This window comes from Schistocerca gregaria, chromosome 7 (genome assembly GCF_023897955.1).
Source record: "Schistocerca gregaria isolate iqSchGreg1 chromosome 7, iqSchGreg1.2, whole genome shotgun sequence".
Taxonomy (NCBI): domain Eukaryota; kingdom Metazoa; phylum Arthropoda; class Insecta; order Orthoptera; family Acrididae; genus Schistocerca; species Schistocerca gregaria.
Window position 1 is genome coordinate 184053738 of NC_064926.1, and position 26057 is coordinate 184079794.

General features: G+C 40.1%; 1 protein-coding gene across 2 annotated transcripts in view; it reads left to right on the plus strand.

The window, feature by feature from the left end:
• Window positions 1-26057, plus strand: part of LOC126281190 (exosome complex component RRP45-like) — a 53571-nt gene that overhangs the window by 15118 nt on the left and 12396 nt on the right. For both annotated transcript variants that reach the window (XM_049979899.1, XM_049979898.1), the window contains one exon: window positions 10617-10792. In XM_049979899.1, the coding sequence (XP_049835856.1) occupies window positions 10617-10792 (176 nt within the window). The remainder of the gene's footprint in view (window positions 1-10616; window positions 10793-26057) is intronic.

The following is a 26057-nucleotide window of genomic DNA, read 5'->3' on the forward strand; positions in this document are numbered from 1 at the left end:
AAAAGTTCAAGGCAATTGTAAAATGCGTTTTAGACGGGTATGTGCCGAGTAAAATTGTGAGGGATGGGAAAAACCCACCGTGGTTCAACAACAAAGTTAGGAAACTACTGCGAAAGCAAAGAGAGCTTCACTCCAAGTTTAAACACAGCCAAAACCTCTTAGACAAACAGAAGCTAAACAATGTCAAAGTTAGCCTAAGGAGGGCTATGCGTGAAGAGTTCAGTGAATTCGAAAGTAAAATTCTTTGTACCGACTTGACAGAAAATCCTAGGAAGTTCTGGTCTTACGTTAAATCAGTAAGTGGCTCGAAACAGCATATCCAGACATTCCGGGATGATTATGGCATTGAAACAGATGATGACACGCGTAAAGCTGAAATACTAAACACCTTTTTCCAAAGCTATTTCACAGAGGAAGACCGCACTGCAGTTCCTTCTCTAAATCCTCGCACAAACGAAAAAATGGCTGACATCGAAATAAGTGTCCAAGGAATAGAAAAGCGACTGGAATCACTCAACAGAGGAAAGTCCCCTGGACCTGACGGGATACCAATTCGATTCTACACAGAGTACGCGAAAGAACTTGCCCCCCTTCTAACAGCCGTGTACCGCAAGTCTCTAGAGGAACGGAAAGTTCCAAACGATTGGAAAAGAGCAGTCTTCAAGAAGGGTCGTCGAGCAGATGCGCAAAATTATAGACCTATATCTCTGACGTCGATTTGTTGTAGAATTTTAGAACATGTTTTTTGCTCGCGTATCATGTCGTTTTTGGAAACCCAGAATCTACTCTGCAGGAATCAACATGGATTCCGGAAACAGCGATCGTGTGAGACCCAACTCGCTTTATTTGTTCATGAGACCCAGAAAATATTAGATACAGGCTCGCAAGCAGATGCTATTTTCCTTGACTTCCGGAAGGCATTCGATACAGTTCCGCACTGTCGCCTGATAAACAAAGTAAGAGCCTACGGAATATCAGACCAGCTGTGTGGCTGGATTGAAGAGTGTTTAGCAAACAGAACCCAGCATGTTGTTATCAATGGAGAGATGTCTACAGACGTTAAGGTAACCTCTGGCGTGCCACAGGGGAGTGTTATGGGACCATTGCTTTTCACAATATATATAAATGACCTAGTAGATAGTGTCGGAAGTTCCATGCGGCTTTTCGTGGATGATTTTGTTGTATACAGAGAAGTTGCAGCATTAGAAAATTGTAGTGAAATGCAGGAAGATCTGTAGCGGATAGGCACTTGGTGCAGGGAGTGGCAACTGACCCTTAACATAGATAAATGTAATGTATTGTGAATACATAGAAAGAGGGATCCTTTATTGTATGATTATATGAGAGCGGAACAAACACTGCTAGCAGTTACTTCTGTAAAATACCTGGGAGTATGCGTGCGGAATGATTTGAAGTGGAATGATCACATAAAATTAATTGTTGGTATGGCAGGTAACAGGTTCAGATTCATTGGGAGAGTCCTTAGAAAATGTAGCCCATCAACAAAGGAGGTGGCTTACAAAACACTCATTCAACATATACTTGAGTATAGCTCGTCAGTGTGGGATCCGTACCAGATCGGGTTGACGGAGGAGATAGAGAAGATCCAAAGAAGAGCGGCGCGTTTCGTCACAGGGTTATTTGGTAACCGTGATAGTGTTACAGAGATGTTTAGCAAACTCAAGTGGCAGACTCTGCAAGAGAGGCGCTTTGCATAGCATTGCAGCTTGCTCACCAGGTTTCGAGAGAGTGCGTTTCTGGATGAGGTATTGAATATATTGCTTCCCCCTACTTATACCTCCCGAGGAGATCACGAATGTAAAATTAGAGAGCACGGAAGCTTTCAGACAGTCGTTCTTCGCGCAAACCATACGTGACTGGAACAGAAAAGGGAGGTAATGACAGTGGCACGTAAAGTGCCCTCCGCCACACACTGTTGTTTGGCTTGCGGAGTAGAAATGTAGATGTAGATGTAGAACTATTCCCATTGTATGATCAGACCAGTAGAGTAATTTTCATTTGTGATCTGATTAATTTTTGTCTTTTGTTGGTGGAACTGAGGGTTTTCGTTCATTTTGCCTTTAGTGAAAGAGTTGGTGTCTGGTCACTGTCTCGTTATTTATGCAGCAACACATTTGAGCAAATGTTTCCCATGGTATTTAAGAGCCCTTAAAAATTTGTATGTTTATCTGATTCTTTTCATATTTTGAAGCGATTTGTTGAATATGGAGGCCACGAGTCCATGAGTGCATAGCAGGATTCGCCATTTCTTGATATTGATTGAGCAAAGCAACTTGAATCAGCTATTTGCTAAAACTGTTTGATTTTGTGTTGCCACATTCCTTCCCTCTTGTCACAGAAAGGTTTCTTTACAATCTGTGTTGACCCTTGATCACTATACTCACCACCGAGCGAGGTGGCGCAGTGGTTAGCACACTGAACTCGGATTCGGTAGGACGACGGTTCAATTCCGCCTCCGGCCATCCTGATTTAGGGTTTCCGTGATTTCCCTAAATCGCTCCAAGCAAATGCCGGGATAGTTCCTTCTAAAGGGCACGGCCGACATCCTTCCCTAATCCGATGAGACTGAAGACCTTGCTGTTGGTCTCCTCCCCCAAACAACTCAACCCCAACTACACTCATATTTTTATTAGATTAGAATAGATTCAGTTTTAGTTCCATAGACCAAAAATTGAGATGATTCTCGTGGCTGTGGAACATGTCAAAAAGTATAACATAGACAACATAACACCTTTGAATATAATACTTACTACCCTGGTCATTTGTAAGGAGACTGTCAAAATATTTGCAGAATTAATATGTTGTCAGAATGAAACATTGCTATGTACTTTTGATAAATTTATCATACACAAAATACCTAATCTTCACTGTTGTGACCAACTGCTGTCAAAACTGAAGTCTAACATACATTTTTACTTAAACTGGTCTAACAGTCTCTGTTAAGATATCCATCTATAGAGTAGAAAGAATTGCCTATCAAAAAGTCTTTCAAATTGTGTTTAAACCATGCTTTATCAGAAACAAAGTTTTTAATGGTTGCTGGCAATTTATTGAAAATGTGTGTTCCTGAATATTGGACCCCGTTTTGTACCAAGGTAAGTGATTTTAGGTCTTTATGTATATTGTTCTTATCCCTAGTATTGATACCATGTGTTGGGCTATTGGTTGGAAATAGAGATATATTACTCGCAACCAACTTCATTCAGGAATAAATGTACTGAGAAGCAGTGGTTAGAATACAAAGTTCCTTGAGCAGGTTTCTACATGATGTACTTGAATTTACGTCACAAATGATTCTTATGACATGCTTTTGCACACTAGAAACTTTTTCTTGGTTTGATGGGTTACCCCTGAATATGATCCCATGTGACATAACATAATGAAAGTAGCAAAGTATGCAGATTTTTTTATGTTTATATCTTCTACATCTGACATCATTCTCACTGCAAATACAGACTTGTTTAGGCACTTAAGCAATCTGTGATATGCTCTTCCCAACTGAATTTATTGTCGAGTTGTAAGCCCAGAAATTTAACACTGTCAACCTCTTCAGTTTGCATGTACCTTATACACGTGCTGGAAGGAAATCTTTTACAGGTTTTGAGCGGCATCTAGTGGATCTTTTCAAAGTTTAATGGCAGTGAATCAGCTTTAAACCATTCATTGATGTTGTTGTTGTTGTCTTCAGTCCTGAGACTGGTTTGATGCAGCTCTCCATGCTACTCTATCCTGTGCAAGCTGCTTCATCTCCCAGTACCTACTGCAACCTACATCCTTCTGAATCTGCTTAGTGTACTCATCTCTCGGTCTCCCTCTACGATTTTTACCCTCCACGCTGCCCTCCAATGCTAAATTTGTGATCCCTTGATGCCTCAAAACATGTCCTACCAACCGATCCCTTCTTCTAGTCAAGTTGTGCCACAAACTTCTCTTCTCCCCAATCCTATTCAATACCTCCTCATTAGTTACGTGATCTATCCACCTTATCTTCAGTATTCTTCTGTAGCACCACATTTCGAAAGGTTCTATTCTCTTCTTGTCCAAACTAGTTATCGTCCATGTCTCACTTCCATACATGGCTACACTCCAAACAAATACTTTCAGAAACGACTTCCTGATACATAAATCTATATTCGATGTTAACAAATTTCTCTTCTTCAGAAATGCTTTCCTTGCCATTGCCAGTCTACATTTTATATCCTCTCTACTTCGACCATCATCAGTTATTTTACTTCCTAAATAGCAAAACTCCTTTACTACTTTAAGTGTCTCATTTCCTAATCTAATTCCCTCAGCATCACCCGATTGATGTCGGTGAAAATTTGATTAGCAGCTATTTCTAAGTCTGTTCTTGACTTGCTATGTATTGCAATGTTTGTATCATCTGCAAACTATGAAGGCTGTTTACTGCACAGATATGTTGCAGTCACGCCCTTTGTTTCCTGTTAGTTAAAGAAGACTCAAACCATTTCACAGCATTGCCAGGGACACCTTAATATTCTAATTTACTTACGAGAATGTGTGGTTCACACAGTTAAAGGCTTTTGACAGATCACAGAAAATGCAAGTAGCCTCTAATTTATTATCTAATGAATTAAGTACATTCTCGCTGTAAGTTTAAATAGCTGTCTTAAGAAACCCTAACTGTGACTTGGACAATACATTATTTGCAGTCAGATGCTTAAGGAGACACTCGAGCACAGTCTTTTCAGATATTTTTGAGAAAGCCAGCAAAAGTGAAATTCTTCAGTGGTATCTCTTTATACCCCTTCTTGTAAAGAGGCTTAACTTCAGCATATTTTAGCCAGTCTGGAAATGTTCTGCCAATAAGAGATTGATTACACAACTTAAGATAGAACTCAACTCACATGAGCACTCTTTGATTTACTTCATTGATATGACTGTACCCACTAGAATACTTCGATTTTAAGGATTTTATGATGGATACTACTTCTTTGGGAGATGTTGAGTGTCACTTCCATTTTTAAATACTGGCCTCAGATACTCCATTGCACTGTTCACCGACCTGATAACCCCAATCTGTCAGTAACAGAAGTGAAATACTTGTTTAGGAGGTTTGCAACATTACATGCATTTGTTACCAAAGTCTCATTTATTTTTAGAGCTATCTGGTCCTCTTCCTTTATGGCCCCAGCTGTCTCTGTTCACTATATGCCATACAGTTTTTATTTTGTTGCCTGATGTAATTATCTTTTTCTCATAATAAAGCTGCTTTGATTTCTGGATTACTTGCTTCGATATTTTCCTTTATTCTTCGTAATGCATTACAATGCTAACATCAGAGCTGTTCCTAGATAGTAGATAGTCTCCTTTGTGTCCCACATGATATGTTTATTCTTTGTGTAATCCATGGTTAATTTTTTGACTTCTGTGTGGTTTGAGTTACGTTTAGGGAAAAGCAATTTTCAAAAATTGAAGTAACTTTAGTAATGAGTGCTTTGTATATTCGATTTGAGTCAGAAGGTTTGTAAATGTCTATCCAGTTTATTTCTTTGAGCAGTTTCCTGAATTTCTCAATTTTTGACTGATTTATTACCCTCCTGTACTCAGATTTAATAGACTTTTTATCCTGACAAGTTTCAACATTTAACACAAGATGCTGCATGTCATGATCAGGTAGCCCATTTAGTATTGGTTTTGTGATATGACTTTTTTTCTCTAGATTTGTCTACGAAGATATTATCGATAGCAGTCTCAGAACATTCACATATCCTTAAACTTCCTGTGGCACATTAAAACTGTGTGCCAGACTGAGACTCTAACTTGGGACCTTTGCCTTTTGCGCACAGGTGCTCTTGCCTGCGAAAGGCAAGGTCCCGAGTTCGAGTCTCAGTCCGGCACACAGTTTTAATCTGCCAGGAAGTTTCATATCAGCACACACTCCGCTGCAGAGTGAAAATCTCATTATTCCATTTACATATCCTAGTTGGAAAGTTCACTGTAGGAACGAAACTGAATGGTGGTGTTACTGATTGCAATCATTATTCACTGACAGATTTTCAATAAACCCTATGGCTTTTGAATTCTCAATCTTCGGTTTGTGTAAAAAGAAGAAAGAAACATATAGTTGATTCAGTATCTTGTAGGATAACTATGTTACTGCATTGGGTCTAGAGCAAAGCACTTGCTTCCTTGTATACAGTTGGTGATTGAAAACTTTCAGTATCATAAATAGTTTCAGAAATATTTTAGGCTATGTGACTAATGTAATATAAAATTAGAATTGTTCTTCAAACTATTGTGTTATGATAGCCATCTAACCAAAACCTGTGGTAACTATAAATAGATGCATTGGCTATCAAGGAAATCACATTACTCATAAAACTGTGCATATGGATGTATCACTGTTGCATTGTTCTCCAGAGAATGTCTTCATAATGGTAATCCCCTCCCATCTACCATTATCCTCTGTCACAAAACATATTAGGTGACAGAGTAATCAGAACTTTGGACTACATATGTTCAGGACTGATAGGTTTGAAATCGATATCTAGCAGTCCAGAAGTAGATTTGGAAAAAATGATGTACTGTCCTGAGATTAAATGTTTGACTTGCATTCTTTTCTTTTTTTATATTTTTCTACAGATTCACATAAGCATTTCACAATGCCATAACCAATTTCAAACAGCCAGTGGTCATATTCAGACTTTCAGTAGATACAAAAAAGGAAACAAAGATTCATTTTACATTTATAAAATCTAGCAAGGAACTATCTATGTAAGGATAAAAAAGAATAAAATTGTTAATTTTATCCATGATGGATGCTGTTGAACTCCGTGACTGTTCCTTTAACAGGATATGTTGAAGAAAATCTGCAGTCAGTCACTTTTGAAGGCAGTTTATTTGAAACACAATCTGTTTTGGGCTTATGCTCATCTTGAGGGTAATTTCATGTTTCACTCCAAAGAAGTCATATGAAGCATCACATTTCTATATTCACACTCTTAATTCTACATATAATGTTTTACCCGCAGCTTATAACATTTTTAGTGGAATTAGTGTATGAATATAGAAATATGGTGTTTAAAATAACTACTTTACAGTCATATATGCATTTGGGAACTTGAACCATATTGAGCTCTGATTTTCAATGAGTAAAGACAAAACTGAATGTAATCACTTGAAGATCAGCATAATCCTTGAACCAGTAGCGTTTTGAATAAACCATATCCAGAAGTGACTGATAGTGGATTTTACTCAGTGAATAAAATCATACCTAAAGACACATGCTGCAAGCAGTTTCTGTTGTTTTAACAACAATACTGAAGGAAGTAGTGGGCAGAGGTTGAGGCTATGTAGGCATAGTGAAGTCCTCTCTTTTTCTGTTGATAAATATCAATATACGTGAAAGGAATATCAGCTCCCACTGATTTTATTCTTATAATTATTAGAGTATGTAATGTAATTTTTTTAACCATTCATTCATTTTTAAAGCTATTTAAATATCATAATACTCTAATGTATGTGCAGTACCTATAAGATGTGGGGATACTGTAAGAAGAATTGGACAGAGCACTGAAAGACCTAAGTCGAAACAAAGCACCTGGAGTAGAAAACGTTTCCTCAGAATTATTGAGACCTTTGGGAAATCTAGTCATGACAAAACTATTCCATTTGATACGGCACCTACGTCAGTCAGGTGAAATACCCTCAGGTTTCAAGAAGAATGTAATAATTCTAATGCCAAAGAAGTTAATTGCTGACAGTTGCGAATATCACTGAACCATTTGTTCAACAAGTCAGTCCCAACATATTAACATAGATTATCTAGAGAAGCATGAAAAGACTTCAAGAAGCTGGCTTAGGAGACCAGTTTGGATTCTGGAAAAAATGGAGGAACAAGCAAGACAATACTGATCATATGAGTTGTTTTAGAAGGTACACTTAGAACAAGTAGATATACATTTTTAGCATTTGGATATTTAGAGAAAGCTGTAGATTATATTGACAGGAAGGAAGCTTTAAAATTCTGAAGATAGTGCTGATGAAACACAGGAAGGAAAGGCTTTCTACAACTAGTACTGAAAGCACAACTGCAGTAGGTTCCTCTCGGAGTTTGCTGATACAATAGCTCCATACCTAACAATCAAATACGACCATTCACTCGATGAAAGATCCATTCCCAAAGACCGCAAAGTTGCACAGGTCACACTAATATTTAAGAAAGGTGGTAGGAGTAATCCACTAACATTATAGGCCCATATCATTAACGCCGATAAGCAGCAGGATTTTGGAATGTGTATTGTGTTAGAACAGTTGAATTCGCTCAAAGAGAACCGTGTATTGACACACAGTCAACATGGATTTATAAAACATTGTTCTCGTGACGCACAACTAGCTCTTTACTCACACGAGGTGTTGAGTGCTATTGACAGGGGGTTACAAATTGATTCTGTATTTCTAGGTTTCCAGAAGGCTTTGGACACTGTACCACACAAGCGGCTTGTAGTGAATGACTCATTACCCTCTCCCTTAAAACCCACATCCTTTCATCTTTCCCTCTCCTTCCCTCTTTCCTGACGAAGCAACCGTGGGTTGCGAAAGCTTGAATTTTGTGTGTATGTTTGTGTTTGTTTGTGTGTCTATCGACCTGCCAGCGCTTTTGTTTGGTAAGTCACATCATCTTTGTTTTTAGATATGTACATAATTAAGTTTATATGGAACCTTCAGAACATCATTCATACTTGCACTTGTCCAGTTTTTTCGTAAAAGGGAAAGAATCTGTATTCTTCCCGCATTGTTTTTCATCCTTGTCCTTCAGCCTGCTGCTGTTATTTGGTTGCAGAACTCTATTTACTTCTTTTATGGAATTATCATTTTTATGTTTAATTCAGGCTTTAATTCAGTGTGTAGGTGCTCTGGTGCACAAATTCTTTTGGCTCTGTGGACGAGACTTTTAATGACACCCCTCTTTTGCAGTGAACAATGGTTGGAGCTCTTATGTAAATGTCCCCCTAAAACATCCCAACAACCACCATCTTATGAAAATATCTGTCTGTATATTTGACCATTTCCGTGGTAAACTTGACCTTTGAGCTTAAATTATTTTAGATAATGAAGTAATTGCTATAAAGATTTTTTACCATGTGGCTAAACTACCAAAATAGTCCATCCATGAACCAATACCATTGAGATGTTTTTTTTTCAGACCTGATTGTTTAAATTTTTCCCATATCGAAGTCAGGAATTTGCAGAATGCAGTGGGTTACTCAATGCTACACTATCAACTTGATCATTGAATTCACTATTCATACAACCCAGAAAGAACAGCATCAGCTAAGACAGGCAGTCATGAAAGCCATAATTGAAACTGATAGTATCTTGAAAAAAGGTTATGAGATGAATATTAACAAAAGTAAAACAAGGATAATTGAATATAGTAAAATTAAAATAAGATGATAAATAGATTAGGAAGTGAGACCCTAAAAGGAGTAGACAAGTTTTGCTATTTGGACAGTAAAGTAATTTAGTATGGCCAAAGTAAAGAGAATATGAAATGCAGATTCTCAAACACTTTACTTGCTAGTAAAGTGTGTCTGAAAAAGAGAAATATTATAACAAACTTATGACATATAATACAAATTTAAGTGTTAGAAAGCCTTTCCTGAAAATATCTGCCTGTAGTGTAGCATTGCACAGAAGTGAAATGTAGACAGTGCACAGTACAGAGAAGTAGAGAATTTAAGCTTTTGGAATGTGGTAATGCAGAAGAATCCTGATAATTAAATTGGCAGATTGTGTAACTGATGAAGAGATACTTATTCGAATTGGGGAGAAAAGTGTGTTATGACACAACTTGTCTAAAAGAAGGGATTGGTTGCTATGAGACATCAAGGACTAGCTAATTTGGAAATGGAGGGAAGTGTGTGTGTGTGTGTGTGTGTGTGTGTGAGAGAGAGAGAGAGAGAGAGAGAGGGGGGGGGGGGGGGGGGAGTGGCTCTGAGCACTATAGGACTTAATATCTATGGTCATCAGTCCCCAGAGAGAGAGGGCAAAAATTGAAAAATTGTAGAAGGAGACTGTGCTGTGACTGCAGTGATTAGGTTCAGGTGGATGTAAGTTGCAATAATTAAGTATAGACTAAGAGGCTTGCACTCTTTGTGTGTGTGTGTGTGTGTGTGTGTGTGTGTGTGTGTGTGTGTGTGCGCGTGTGCGTGTGCGCGCGTGTGCGTGTGCGCACGTGGGTGCGTGTGTGCCTTTATTTTGCACACTTTTCACAACTTCTTCCAATAATTTGCTTCTTTTAATTAGACTGGGTTCACTTTTTCAGCCTTACCTTCTACTTGCTTGATGCCCTTAATCATCTCATTAAGTACATTTTATTCCTGATATGTGTAATCTTTTGTGTTTATTAACTAATATTGTTTTTATGTCTCATCAATTCTACACTGCTTTGAGGACAGCCTGCCTCTTCTCATAACATGTATCCATCTCACACTTTCGACAATCGTATTATTCATTAGCACTGATGAAGATCCTCAGTTTGCCAGTGTCTCAAAGTGATTTTTGCTGCTGTTGATCATATGACATCTTTCGTTCATCATCTTTTATTGCTTTTACTTTGTTCTTTGCAGGACTGAAGGAGCAGACGTTGGCTTTGTTAAAAGCATAGAAAAAGATAGTCTACTGTCCTTAGTGCGCGAAAATGTAAACATCTGTCTTGATGCCACTGAGCTAAGGACATCTGCAGTGAATGCTGTTGACAAACTGAATGACTTTAGAGAAGATATGGATCTGGATTTGAATAATGGTAAGCAGCATGTATCCAGCTAAATATCTTTAAAACAGTCCTTAATGGGTAGTTAGTTGTCTTCAGGAGCAGCGCAAAAAGCATTATTTTGGAAAACTGCCTTGTATTTACGGTGAATATGTCTGTATTTTTAGTAAATTTTTTGACTGTTTTATTTAGCCAATAGTTTTTCCAGCTATCCCATATGTTGTCATAAGACTTAGACACAATAGCACTACATACCCCAAGTAGATTTTTGACAGTTGTCACAGATACATGAGCTAAGTGAGCACTGTCAGTTGATACCAACACGTCATTCAAATGAAACCCAGTCACTAGTGTAAAATAACGGTAATGATTTTATTAACTCAAAAATGTAGTTGTACACAGTACACATACTCAAAAATAGTCACAAAAATTTATGGCACATTTATCCCATTGTGTCACTAGCTGGTCGATTCCATCCTTGAAGAAGGTAGTAGGCTGTTGTCGGATCCAGGCCTGGACCCAGTCACACACTTCATCGTCCATTGTAATTGATGTGTGCAAATAGCTTGTTTTAGAGGTTCAAACACATGAAAATCGCACAGTGAAGGTTCGGGACTGTACAGTGGATGTTCCACCATTTCTAACGAGAACTCCGGCAATGTCATCTTGACGGCATTGGCCGTCTATGGTCAGGCATTATCATGCAGGAAGATAACACCATTGGACAACACGCCTCAGCGTTTCGACTTGATGGCTCCTCTATGGTTCTGCTAAGTGACTTGATAAAGCTGGACATTGATAGTGGTTCCCCGTTCCATGAACTTGACAAGCAGTGGGCCTTTCTGGTCAAAATAAAAGGACATCATGGGCTTACCAGAGCAGGTGTGCACAGCATTTGGTTTGTTTGGAGGTGGCGTATTTGCATGTTTCCACTTCTTGCTCTGACGCTTGCTTTCCGGTTAAAAATGGTGACACCATGTTTCGTCACCTGTGACAGCACACGACAGAAAGCCATATTCCTACTCATGACAATGTTTCCGATGACTCAAAGACAGCGCCATTCAAGTATTGTGCTGTTCAGCGGTCAGTTGGGGGGAACACACTGTGCACAGATTTTTCAATAGTTCAAGTGTTGATGTATATGGTGTGGGTGGTGCCCACACTAATACCCAGTAACTGATGGATCTCATCCATGGTGATTCTGTGATTTTCCAAGACTAAAGCATTCATTTTTGCAACCATTTCCAGTGTGATGACACGATTAGCCTATCCAGGAAGAGCATCATCTTTCAGTGACTTGTGCCCCCAAAGGAATCGTTTGCGCCATTCCACAGCATTTGAACAACTCAGACTTTACTCACCATACACAGCCTTCATCCGTCGATACATTTCACGGCCTCCAACTCCCTCCACTGCTAAAAATCGAATCACTCCTTGTTGTTTCTGCTTACTCGCCTGCCTGTGCGGTAGTGTACGATAACTTGTGTGACCACCTTCTCTTCGGTGTGAAACCACACTCGCCCTATGCAACAACAAACGGTGCGCACATGTCAGTCTCTCTGCCAGTAGGTGGAGTCACACACAGTTATGTGGTGCCACCTTACGTGTAAGGCAAAGGTAGACACAGTGACCAGGTTTCATTTGAATGAACCACATACGTAATTGAGGTTTTAATTGTATTAAGATTCTACTCATTGTGTCAGTACAGATAACACATAGCACTTTACAGTTCATCAGTGTGTGCAAATTGAAAATCACAATGTTATATGTCACATATTAAGAGTTTCTGAAATGCTGCCCATGCAATGCTAATTTTAGTGTTTATATTTTCATCATAATCCCATTTTTGTGTTACCCAGTCAGCATCTTAGGTTTCTGATTTTGGTGGTTTGCAAGTATTTTCCTGTAAAACTTGATAACCATGCCGTGTTTCCCGTTCTTGCTAACACACAATTAAAAAAAAAAAAAAAAAAAAAAATACATTAATTGTATGATTCAGTCTATCATGACCATTATTTATATCTTCGGTGACATTGGTTTTATGTTTATCAGACCATGGTCTAAGGCATTTTTTCTGTTTGTACTCTTTTGTCCTCTATTGTAGGAGATATCCTCAGAGGCTAGAGATGTAGTTATTTAATTTTCAAATGTAAACTTGTTTAGCTGAAAAAACATCATGAAGTTTACTGGTGATCATGCAGTGGACAAGTTATGACATAATCTGACTGCTGCCCAAGATTAGAGAGTCATGATGATGTGTATTATGGAGATTGTGCAACAGAAAAGTTGACACTGGTTACTTTAATTAACCCTAAAGTTTTCCTTGGTCCAAACATTACTATGCTAGAGGTCATTGGTTAACAGATAAAAAGAGGATATAAATTAAACAAGTAGTAGGCCTTAATGCTAAATAAAGCAAACAGTGCAAAATCTTCTTGCATTCAAATTCTGTGACACACTACAGCGCAAATCTGCAATCTTTGGCAGCAGTCGGATGACATCACTACTCAACCTTTTCATAGTAAGCAATAAAAAGTGGAAAGTTTGGCAGTTCCCGGTAGCTAAACAAGTCTGTTGAGGATTAACTACACTTCCTGATAAAGAAAAGTGAAAAAACCAGAAAGGGAGGAGGAAACGGAGGGGGCATATGATGTTATTTCAGTGAATAAAAAGTCGAGCAAATTTACAAGGAATTTGACAGTATGAGTCCACTTATCAGTATGACATGGTACCCCGTCTGGTCTGGATGGATGCACTAATTCAATTGAGAAGAGAGTCACATTCCTGGGGCAACCTGACCCACAACTGTCATACCTGGTCCTTGATATTCTGGATATTGGCACTGAGACAGAGTGGACATCCAATGTTGTACCACATTTGCTCTATTATGGACAGGTCAGGGGTCTTGCTGGCCTCAACATCACACAGTGAATTTGTAGAGATATGTAACTAGTGTGGACGAGCATTGTTCTGTTGAACAATGACATGACAAAACTATCACATAATAGATAACACTTGAGGTCACAGGCTGTTAGTGATATACTATTGTACCACCAGAGTTTCCTCAATTACTATCAGCTGTGAACGAAGCCATACCAGATAGCTCTCCACACTGGGCGTCAGGAGTAACACCACTGTGCCTCTCCAAAATATTGAAAGAATGGAATATCTCTGCAGGTTGTGAGCATATTCACTGACTGTGGTCATCCAGATAGTGCAGAACTGCGATTCATTGTCGAACATAGTGCAGCACCATTTATCAGCATTTCATGCTTCCCAGTTGTGGCACTACTACGAACACAACCATTTGTGTTGTGGTACTAACTATAGCTTGTGCATGGGATGGTAATTACCTAGTCTGGCTGTGGCTAGCCTTTGAGCAGTGATGTGAGTGACACAGAATTTGTAGAAACGAAGACAGTTTTTGTCGCGAATTTCTTTATTTACAAGGTGTACAACTTTGCTTCTGCTGTTTGTCGATAGGTGGCGATAATGGTAAGTATCGGTTGAAAGAAACAGATCGCAGACATCAGGCATTTAGTTAGGACCTCAGTTAACATAACCTCATTCAAACATTTGCCAATTTGTCTCTGAATCATAACGTTCTTCTTGATTGAAAATGTCAGTTTATGAGCCTAATTCTCGTCATTTGCGGGAGGTGTTGCTGTTTTGTTTCAATATGAAGAAAACAGTGGCTGAGTCTCATCTAATGCTCTCAAGTACATATGGTAAGGATGCTATTAGTGAAAGAATGTGTCGTGAGTGGTTTCAACACTTCAAGAACAGTGATTTTAACGTCATAAGTCGGCATAGTGGTGGAAGAGAGAATGTTTTCAAAGATGCGGAATTGGAGACATTGCCGAGTGAAGACACGTCAAACTCAAGAAGAATTGGCAATATTAGTGGGAGTGACACAGCAAGCCATTTCAAAATGTCTCAAGGCTATGGGCATGATTCAGAAAGAAGGAACTTGGTTCCTGTGTGAGCTGAAACCAATAGATGTTGAATGGCATTTGTGTGTTTGCGAACAGTTGCTTCAGAGGCAAAAAAAAAAAAAAAAAAAAAAAAAAAAAAAAAAAAAGGGATTTCTGCATCACATTGTGATTGGGGACGAAAAATGGTATCATTACAATAACCCTAAATGCAAAAAATCAGGGGGGGATATCCTGGCCATGCTTCCATGTCGACGGCCAGACCGAATATTCACAGATCCAAGATCATGCTCTGTATTTGGTGGCACCAGCTTGGCGTTGTGTACTATGACGTATTAAAGCCAAGTGAAACAATCACAGGTGCTCATTATCGAATGCAATTAATGTGTTTGAGCAGAGTATTAGAAGACAAATGGACGCAATACAGTGAGAGGCATGATAAAGTGATTTTGAAGCACGACAATACTCGACGCCACGTTGCAAAAGGGGTCAAAAGGTACTTGGAAACGTTAAAATAGGATGTCCTACCCCAACTGACGTATTCTCCAGACATTGTTCCCTCTGACTTTCACCTATTTAGATCAATGGCGCATGGCCTGGCTGACCAACACTTCCGATCTCATGAAGAAGTCACAAATTGGATCGATTTGTGGATCGCTTCAAAAGATGAACAATTTTTTCGACATAGGATTCGTACACAGCTGGAAAGATGGGAGAAAGTGGTGGCCAGCGATGGAAAATACATTGAATGATACATGTGCAACCAATTTGTTTCATTAAGGTCTAAAATGATGGGGAAAAACAGCAGAATCAAAGTTATACACCCTGTAGTTTAATTAACTGTTTTAATCATTATGATGATCACCAGATTGATCTAGAAAAGAAAGGACATGCATACTTATGAGCAGCAGCATTATGATAAATTACAACAATGAGTTGTTGTGTTGATTCACATGACCTGAGATGCACCTGACAAATAAAAAACCTGTATCCTTAAACTTAGTAAAACAAGCAAAAAAAACTTTTAGCCGTGGTTGGTTTCCTCACAAGATACAGAAACATGATTGTACTGTTACACACACCCATGCCCCATGATGTAGGGCTGTCATTAACACACTGTGCTTACAGACGCAATGCAGACAATGGAGAGTGCTTAGTTGTTAAGTGTTTCTGACCATAAGCACAGTTTACAATGGTATGTTACAATGGCATTTGACACAGATGATGTCCATTAGTTGTTCTCAGACGACACCTACAGAGTGAAAGAATTGAATGTGCTTAGTGCACAATTCAAAGATCCTCCCTTGTGGTGGTCAGATGTGTTCGACCAGAACCTTGACATTGAGTACATTTACCCTCATTCCCATGCGGTCCAACATTGGAACACTGTCATATGTGAACCCCGACAAATCTGGGTACTACACAATTTGATCAGCTGGTCAAATGGAGATGCACAATGTAGCCGCTTTCAAACTGTCAGGTGCTGATAACATTGTGTAACACCAGTATGCGATATGTATGTGTCCTTAATAGCGATCGCTCAATGTCTGATGTTGCACATGCCACTAGTGTACTCTCGTGGCCATTTTACCTGTCACAGAGAATTGTAACTCTAATGATTTACATACCTGCTGGGTGTGTTTGTGTGTATGAAGTTATTGTGACATCTGGCCTTGTCTTATGGGTGCTTCAATTTTTTTTGTCAGGCAGTCTAATTACGTCTTATGGCCTCTACGGATAGTAGCATTATATGTTGAACATGTCTTAGATGATGGCCTAATACCTATAAAACCAATGTCAATGGGGATGTAATTGCTAAGATATCCAAATCCTTGGTCACTGATGCTAATTCTGTTTAGAACGGACTTAGTTTCTGCGTTATCTGAGAGTGTAACGTATGTTGTTTTATCATGTGCCATTGATCTTCATTCCTTTATCAACATCATCCAGTGGTTGACAAAAAGCTTTTCAGTATAAGTAGAAGAATTAATAATACATATTCTTCTTGTGTATCTTAACATACGTACCTTGTAAATACTCAGCCATATGGCTGACCTTTTCTCTGGGGAATGGAAGAGTGGAACCCGTTATTTTAATTAAGGCTTCTTACTAGAATAGTTGCGCAGGCACTGTATTGTGGCAGTTTTAGGTGGGGACTGTTTTGAACTGTGGGTGCTTAAGATACCAGTACAGTTCAAACCCGAACTACCACTACCAACCACAACAAACATTTACACTGTAGCCACTGCCAGATGCATTGTGTACTCAAGTTTGGTTTGTCTTGTGGATTGCTTGCTTGTTTTTCTTATTTTGAAAGGAGTAAGAGACTAATATTGGTGCATAAATAGATTTGAATACAACTCTCACCACGACAAAGGGAATCAGTGATTCCTGTGACCATTTGTCAGTTCTGCTTTCATGAAAGCACAGAACACGGACATAGGATAGCAGCTTTGCGTGACGGAGGCGGAGCTTGTTCCATCTCACCCCTCTCCTCTCAGCAGGCTAAGTTTTCATTTGTTTTTGGTCACAGCCGACTGCCACACTATAGTCCACATAATAACTCCATTTCATTGGTTACCACAGCTATATTGTTTTTTGCAGTATCATTTCTATCAAAGATAGTCATTTACAGTGCAGTTGAATTACTTGGCAATATATTTTAAGTTCCGAGTAGCCTTCTGTTGTTCTCTAATTACTTGTTGCATAATTCATTTTGTTGGAAGCAGTGGATTTTGCTAGTAATGTCTAGATGGTTTGTCAAAGACTTTTGTCCTACTCATTGAAGATTATGCAAATGACACAGAGAGAAGATAGTGAAAAATAATGACTACATGAAAACTGACTTGTTTTGGAGAATCCTGAAACTAATTTCACTCCCAGATTGTAAGTGTTTGGATTATGAGCAGGATGAGGCATTCCGAGGTGAGAACTCTTGATCTGTTCTGTAAACTATCTCTACACCACCACTGACACATGTATTGGAGACTGGTTTATACTGGAAACAATTGCTCCCTCAGAACAGGGCTAGTACAGTGAAGTTACAACAACATTACGTGTATGTCTGAACAACATCTAGCTGGCCCATTCTGTTGGACGTTCCCAGATCATGAGACACACTCAGCTCGATACTGTCTCACAATCAGACAACCAATGAGGGACAAATCTTAGGTGTATCTGGGGTTGAAATGGGCTATACTGTTACCAGATCATTATTTTTGTGGAGAATAAATTAATTTTCCCCAAAATATAATATAATTGGATAGACACATGTTCTTACCATGCGGCAGCAGGAAAAAATGCTTATAAAAGTTAAGGAAATGTGAAAGCTTTTGGAAGCAAAGGCTCCTTCTGGATAAATAGTTGAAGGAGAAGAAAGATGGACGGAGGAAAAGAACTGGGAACGCTTAGGAAAAGGGCTAGAGTTATGGAAAAGTTGTGCAGAACCACAGGTCAGGGGATGAGAAGGAAAGACATTGTTGAGGGCTGCGTCAGACGAGATTTCAAAAACCTGAGAGCTTGGAGGTGGAAGATAGGGTAATAAGCAAGGCAGAGATTACTGACAAAACACCATACAAGAGTTAATAAGAGCAGAAAGCTACATATATTATACATGATTGACAGGTTATGAGGGGGAGGAGGGAGGGGAAAGAGGAAACATAGACTGGTCAGAAAATGAGATATATAGAAAACTTAACTGAAATGTAGAAAGAAATAGTTACTGAAAAGAAATGCTGACGCTGAAGAAATTAAAATAAATTAAGACCTGATGGGAGGCAGGAACCAAGGACATGTTATAACGCTAGTTCCCACCTGCTGAGTTCTGAGAAAGTGGTGCCTGGGGGAAGAATCCAGATGGCACATGCGGTGAAACAGGCACTAAGGTCACAACTGCCGTGTTGCATAGCATGCTCTGCAATAGGATATTGTGTGTTGTCAGTGTACACCCCTTTGTCTATCCCCATTTATCTTGCCTGATAACTTGATGATAGTCATACCATTGTAGAAGGTGGAACAATGTTACATAGCGGTTGGTAAATGACATGTTGATTTGTGATAGTATATGTTTTGCCAGTTACAGAGCTGGGGTAGTGGGTGGGGATGGTAGGGTAAAAAATGGGTGCAAAAGATACTAAGGGCCTGATCAGGACCTTTGCTTTTTTTTGGGGGGGGGGGGGGGGGGGGCAATTAAAAGCTCTTCTAGATGTGGTGGGCAAAATTTCAGACAAACTGGATCTCATTTCAGGACATGATTTTAGGAATTCATAGCCTTGATGAAGTAGCTGATTAATACGTTCACGATCAAGAGAGTACTGAGTGATAAGAGGTGTACTCTTAAGTGCTTTTTTCGGAGCAGCAGGAAAGCACCCTCTGAGCATCCCATGAAAACAATGGCTTAAGAAGGAGCCATCCTGGTTCCCTTGGCCATGCCTGTGCTCCTGATGTGCTTGTATGTCTGTCCCTCAAGTTGCCAATCTGCAAAATCCTGCCGTTATCTGCTTCACACATTTTGTTGCATGGTATCATCTGACAATCTACTTTACCTTTGAAAGATAGATGTACAGACAGACTAGCGGCACAGCCATGGGAACGAGGATGGTTCCTTCCTCTGCCAACCTTTTCATGGGTTGGTTGGACGAGGTTTTCCTGGGATCTATAAGCCTTTACATTTTGGTATGGCTTAGATACTTTGATGACATATTTGCCATATAATCTCATGGTGAGACAGAGCTATTAAGATTTTTGGGATCTCTACGTACATTCTTGCAATTAAATTTCACATGGGGCTATTCTTAACACCATGCCACTTCCATTGATGTTGACCTCATTCTAACCAAGAGTTAGCTCTCCACCTCTGTTCATATTAATCATACTAACAAATAACAGTTCTTACATTTGGACAGTTGCCATTCTTCCCAAGTCAAATGATCCATTTCTAACAGCCTTGGCATTCGAGCCAGTGATGCAGACTCTTTATGACAGTACACCATCATTCTCACCTCAGGCATCACTGGACACAATTACCCCACCAGTCTAGTTCAAAAGCAAATTTCCTAGCCCATCACATCCAGTCCTGATCTTTAGTGTGTTAACCAGCTACTTCAAGAAGGCTATGCCCTCCTAATATTGTGCCCTGAAATGAGATCCAGCCTCTCTGAAATTTGCCTGCTCCACCTAGAATAGCTTTTTGTTGTGCCACCCCTACCCCCACCCTTCCCACCTTATCTCCACAATATTCTGATCAGACCCTTAGCCTCTTTTGCAACCATTTTCAACCCTACCCTTGTGACTGTCTGCACTTTAAGACTTTCCCTCGTACCACCACCTGTACTAGTTCTGTAACCGGTTGGCTGGTTTATTTGGGGGAGGGGACCAAACAGCGAGTTCATCAGTCCCCTTGGATCAGGGAAAGATGAAGAAGGAAATCAGCCACACCCTTTCAAAGGAACCATCCCAGTATTTGCCTGATCTGTAACTGGCAAAACATGTAGTATCAAAGCGAGTGCCACCTACGAAGCGACACATCGTGTGCCAGCTGCTACATAACACTGTTCAGCCTTCTAAAATGGTATTACTACTGCCAACGTATCAGTTAAGATGAATGGGCATAGGCAGAGGGTGTTTACTGACAACATACAATATCCTGTTGCAGAGCATACTCTGCAACATGGTACTCATGATCTCTGTGTCTGTTTCACCACATGTGCCATCTGGATTCTTCCTCCAGGCACCATTTTCTCATAACTCTGCAGGTGAGAATGGCCTTACAACATGTCCTTGGTTCTCGTCACCTCAGGTCCTTAATTTGTGTTAATTTCTTTTCAGTAACTATTCCTATGTACAATTCATTTTCTTTTTTTTTTTCTTTTTCTTTCTTTTTTTATCTGATCGCATGATGTTTTGTCAGTAATAAACGTCTTACTTATTACCCTATCCTCGACCTCTAAGCTCTCAGGTTTTCAAATCTCATCCAGTGCAGTCCCCAGCAATCAGTCTTTCCTTCTCATCCCATCTGGTAAGGCTCTCCTTCCACAGGGGTTCTGTCAGAGCCACTATCTCTGAAAGCTTGTACATGTCCTTAATTTTTATACATTTTTTCTCCTGCCACCACTTGGTGAGTAGATTTGTTGTCATTCCAATTATATTATATTTTCATTGATATATTAAATTTCTTGAGCTATAAAAGATACTACAGTCAGCAAATGTTTGGCAGTAAAGTTGGTGTTCATCTGGGAGCCGCTCCCTGATGACTGGAACTTCGATTTGTATGGTGCGGACAATATAAATATATAGTCAGTAGTGAGTGTAAACAAATGAGACATAGACTGCCCAGAGGAGAGGAGGGGTTTGAGGAAAAAAGCCTCATGTCCCTCTCGGAGAGCTGGCAGTGTACGCCTGTTTTATATATCTGTACAAAAGCAGAACTTCTGCCTGCTGATAGGGATCACAGAACCCTTATGGTGTTGTAGGATTTGTATTTGAATACCATGACTCACGATGATTAGTGTCTTTTTCATTTCAAAGTAACAAAACAAAACAACAAGAAACAATGCTCAACTCAAAATTTAGTGGAATACACTAAGCATTTAGTAACAGCTACTGCAAAATAACTCGCTGAGGTTAAGAGTGGTTGCATACTTAGGCCTGATCTCCACCGGTATCCAACACAAGTGTAGTTCAGAACACCCCACACCTCAAACAGCTGTGTTAAGGTGCCTGCGTAATAATTTGGCATCCCAAAACAGGAGCTGAACTTGTCTCTAGATTCTAAAGATTTGGAAGGCACATTAAAGTAACCACAAAGTCACATTTTCAAATGTGTGATCTTCTGATATGGTGATATTGTACCACTAACCTTCAAAAACACGTTTACTGTAACTAGATCAGAGTAATAAATTTACTGACAGCTAGTTGTTTATTGGAGAGTTACTATAACAACAATCACACATCACCTGTCCTCTGTTGTCATATTGCTCTGCTAACTGAGGTGCCTGTTATCTGACAGCTGCAAATTATGTTTGTGGGTAGTAATCTAAATTTTATGATTTATTTGAAAATGGGCTTTGTTATTCTGCAACACATGGTCTGAAGAGAGCAGAGAGAATGCATAAAAATTGATAAAGCTAATTATGACCCTGTAGAGGGAACCATGTCAGTATATGCAGTACAGATCGGAACAGCTGCTGCTGCTGTAGCTGTAGTCATGCTGTAATAACAGTGACTGATGTTACCAACTTTCAGGATCAGCTCTGTTCAAGTATCAATAACTTTCTCTGATCCATGTATACGAAATAAGAAAAAAGGCACGATAAAAAGAAAGTAAAAGATTTACTTACAGACCAGTAATTGCCGTCATAGTGCAATGGTTTTTCATTAGATTAGTGAATATAAAATCTTTGTGTGTGGCTGTTTTATGTGTGTCGACTGGGCCACTGCTTTGTTGGTCAATCTGTCTGTTAAAATGACCAACTGTCACTTATATAGCCTGCCAGTCCTCTGTTGCAGATGATGCTATACATTGAGGAATGGGAACGTCAGTTAATGGCTGCACTGGCATAGTGTTGGAGATAACTACACAAATAAATAATCCAACTACAGCAACTGCATTTTTTTATAGTACTTTGACATAACCAAATGCAAATAGCATTTCCTGGAATAGATAACTTCTAGAAACTAAGTCCACAATCTAACACACAGTGTAAGTCTGATAGTCCCCCCCGCACGCTATTTAATTACAGGATGTGAATACAGCCACTTCGGTTGCGCAAAATTTCGTCAGTTGACCACAGTTTCGATTGCACTAAGACGATCTTCTTCAGAATAAAAAGGTACATGGAATACATGTAATCACACCATGGTTTAAAACGTCTGAGCAAAAGTATTCTCGTCAAACAGAAATGTCATAGGAGTAAAAACTACACACATCAAAAAAAGTTTTACATCACCTCAGCTTACAGAACTCCAGAAGATAGACGTTGACTGTGGATACTGTATCACAGACATAGTCCCTTTGACTGTTCAGAGATGTCACTAAATCCACCCAAAGATGTAATGAACCGTGCATGAGCATGGCCTATTAGATGGCGGGGGTCCAACAGCCAATCAGTTCGTCATTCCACCAGGAAGGAGGTACACGTCTCTTGTTGTCTGTAGTTCAACCATGACTTGCGGTTTGATTGTGTCCGCTTTGTTACCTTGTGGCAGGAAGGGCTCTCAACAAGAGAAGTGTCCAGGCATCTCAGAGTGAACCAAGGCGATGTTGTTCAGACTTGGAGGAGATAGAGAGAGAGACAGGAACTGTCGATGACATGCCTCGCTGAGGCTGTCCAAGGGCTACTACTGCAATGGATGACTGCTACTTATGGATTATGGCTCGGAGGAACCCTGACAGCAATGCCACCATGTTGAATAATGCTTTTCATGCAGCCACAGGATGTCATGTGGACTCAAGCTGTGCACATTAGACTGCATGTTGCGTAACTTCACTCCTGACGTCCATGGCGAGGTCCATCTTTGCAACCACAACACCATGCAGTGCGGTACAGATGGGCCCAACAACATGCCGAATGGACTGCTCAGGATTGGGGTCATGTTCTCTTCACCACTGAGTGTCGCATATGTCTTCAAGCAGACAATCATTGGAGATGTTTCCAGAATGAGATTTTCACTCTGCAGCGGAGTGTGCGCTAATATGAAACTTCCTGGCAGATTAAAACTGTGTGCCCGACCGAGACTCGATCTCGGGACCTTTGCCTTTCGCGGGCAAGTGCTCTACCAACTGAGCTACCGAAGCACGACTCACGCCCGGTACTCACAGCTTTACTTCTGCCAGTACCTCGTCTCGTACCTTCCAAACTTTACAGAAGCTCTCCTACGAACCTCAGGAGAGCTTCTGTAAAGTTTGGAAGGTAGGAGACGAGGTACTGGCAGAAGTAAAGCTGTGAGTACCGGGCGTGAGTCGTGCTTTGGTAGCTCAGTTGGTAGAGTACTTGCCCGCGAAAGGCAAAGGTTCCGAGTTCGAGTATCGGTCGGGCACACAGTTTTAATCTGCCAGGAAGTTTCATTGGAGATGTGTTTGGAGGCAACTTGGACAGGCCGAATGCCTTAGACACACTACCCAGTGAGTGCAGCAAGGTGGAGGTTCCCTGCTGTTTTGGGGTGGCATTATGTGGGGCTGACGTAAGCCGCTGGCGGTCATGGAATGCCATCCTCCGACCGATAATGCAACTATAGTGGCAGCATATTGGCGAAGCATTCGTCTTCATGGACTACAATTCACACTCCCATCATGCATATCTTGTGAATGACTTCCTTAGAATGACGACATTGCTCAACTTGAGTGGCCAGCATGCTCTCCAGATGTGAACTCTATCAAACCTTCCTGAGATTGATGGAAACAGGCTGTTTATGGATGATGTGACCCACCAAGTACTGTGAGGGGTCTACACCAAATCGCCGTTGAGGAGTGGGACAATATGGAGCAACAGTGCCTTGATGAACTTGTGGATAGTATGCCATGATGAACACAGACATGTATCAATGCTAGAGGACATGCTACTGTGTATTAGAGGTACCGGTGTGTACACTAATCTGGACTACCACTTCTGGAGGTCTCGCTGTATGGTGGTACATCATGCAGTGTGTGGTTTTCACGAAGAATAAAAAGGGCAGAAATGATGAAACTTCTTGGGAGATTAAAATTATGTGCTGGACCGAGAATCAAACTCGGGTCCTTTGCCTTTCGTGGGCAAGTGCTTATCCTTTCTTCCAGGAGTGCTAGTTCTCCAAGGTTCGCAGGAGAGCTTCTGTGAAACTTGCAAGGTAAGAGACGAGGTACTGGCAGAAGTAGAGCTGCGAGGATGGAGCGTTAGTCGTGCTTGGGTAGCTCAGATGGTAGAGCACTTGCCCATGAAAGGCAAAGATTCCGAGTTCGAGTCTTGGTCCAGCGCACAATTTTAATCTGCCAGGAAGTTTCATATCAACACACACTCCGCTGCAGTGTGGAATTCTCATTCTGGGTGGAAATGATGTTTATGTTGATCTCTATTCCAATTTCCTGTGTAGGTTCCGGAACTCTCAGAACCGAGGTGATGCAAAACATTTTTTTATGTGTGTAAGATGTAAAAGTAGAAATGATTGTCAACCAGATAAAATACTCCATGGGATATAATGACAACCACAAGGTCGCTTGGGACCAAGAGCAGCATAACACAGCTGCTACTGTCAGATGGTACCCACAATAATTTAACCATAGTGACAAGGAAATTAGAATTCAGTCTGACTGTAGGATAATGAATTTAATACATACTTTTAAATAACTGAATCTGTTCAATAATTAGATATTAATTTTATGACTGTAGTATTTGCCCCACTTCTGTTTCTTCTTCTTCTTCTTCTTCTTCTTCGGCTCTGCAACTCGTGATGAGTTTTAGCTTCTTCGACTATCTCCTTCCATTTATCCCAACCCCTTGCTAACATTTTCCAGTTCCTGTAGCCCATCTTCTGAAGGTCTTGTATGACTCTGTTCTCCCATCTAGTTTTCTATTGACATGTTCTCTCTGTCCACCTGGCTTTCCTTGTAATACTGTTTTTGGTATTTCTGTATCATTCGCCCATTCCACGTGTCCAGCCCACCTCGGCCTAGATGACTTCACAAATCTAACGGGCTGGTCTTTGAAGATGGCATACAACTCATAGTTGTATCTCCTCCTCCATCTTTTCCTTTCCCGAATTGGGCCAATGATTCTCCAGAGTATTTATTCTCCTCTTGAATGCATCCAATGATTCACCATCCTTTGCTGTCACAGTTCAGGTCTCAGTGGCGTGTGTAAGCACTAGTCTGATTGGTGTTTTATAAGTGGTTAGTTTTGTGTCTTCGTCAGGAGCCTTAGAGATAGAAACTTTGTTAAGGTGAAATAAACTTTATTGGTTGCAATTAGTCTTTGCTGTATTTTGTATGAGATTTCATTTAAGGTGATTACAGTCAAACCCAGCTACTTGAAATGATTGACTTTTTCAATTATATAACTACCCATGATTATTTCGGCTGACAAGTTCTCCTTGTGCACTTTCCCAGCAACTTGGTGGTTTTGTTTTCTGCTCATTGATATTTTGTCCTACTATCTTGCTAGCCTTTTTGAGTGCAGTGAATGTCCCTTCCATTGCCGTCAGAGTTCTTGCTAATATGTCAATGTCATCTGCATAGGCCTGTACCTGCACAGATATATGAAAAATCGTTTCCTTATTAAAGATATTTGCTTCTCTCATCACCCTCTCCAAGGCAGCAGTGAATATGAAGCATGCCAGCACATCACTTTGCTATACTCCATTTTTAATTTCCGAAGTATTGGACAACATTCCTCCAA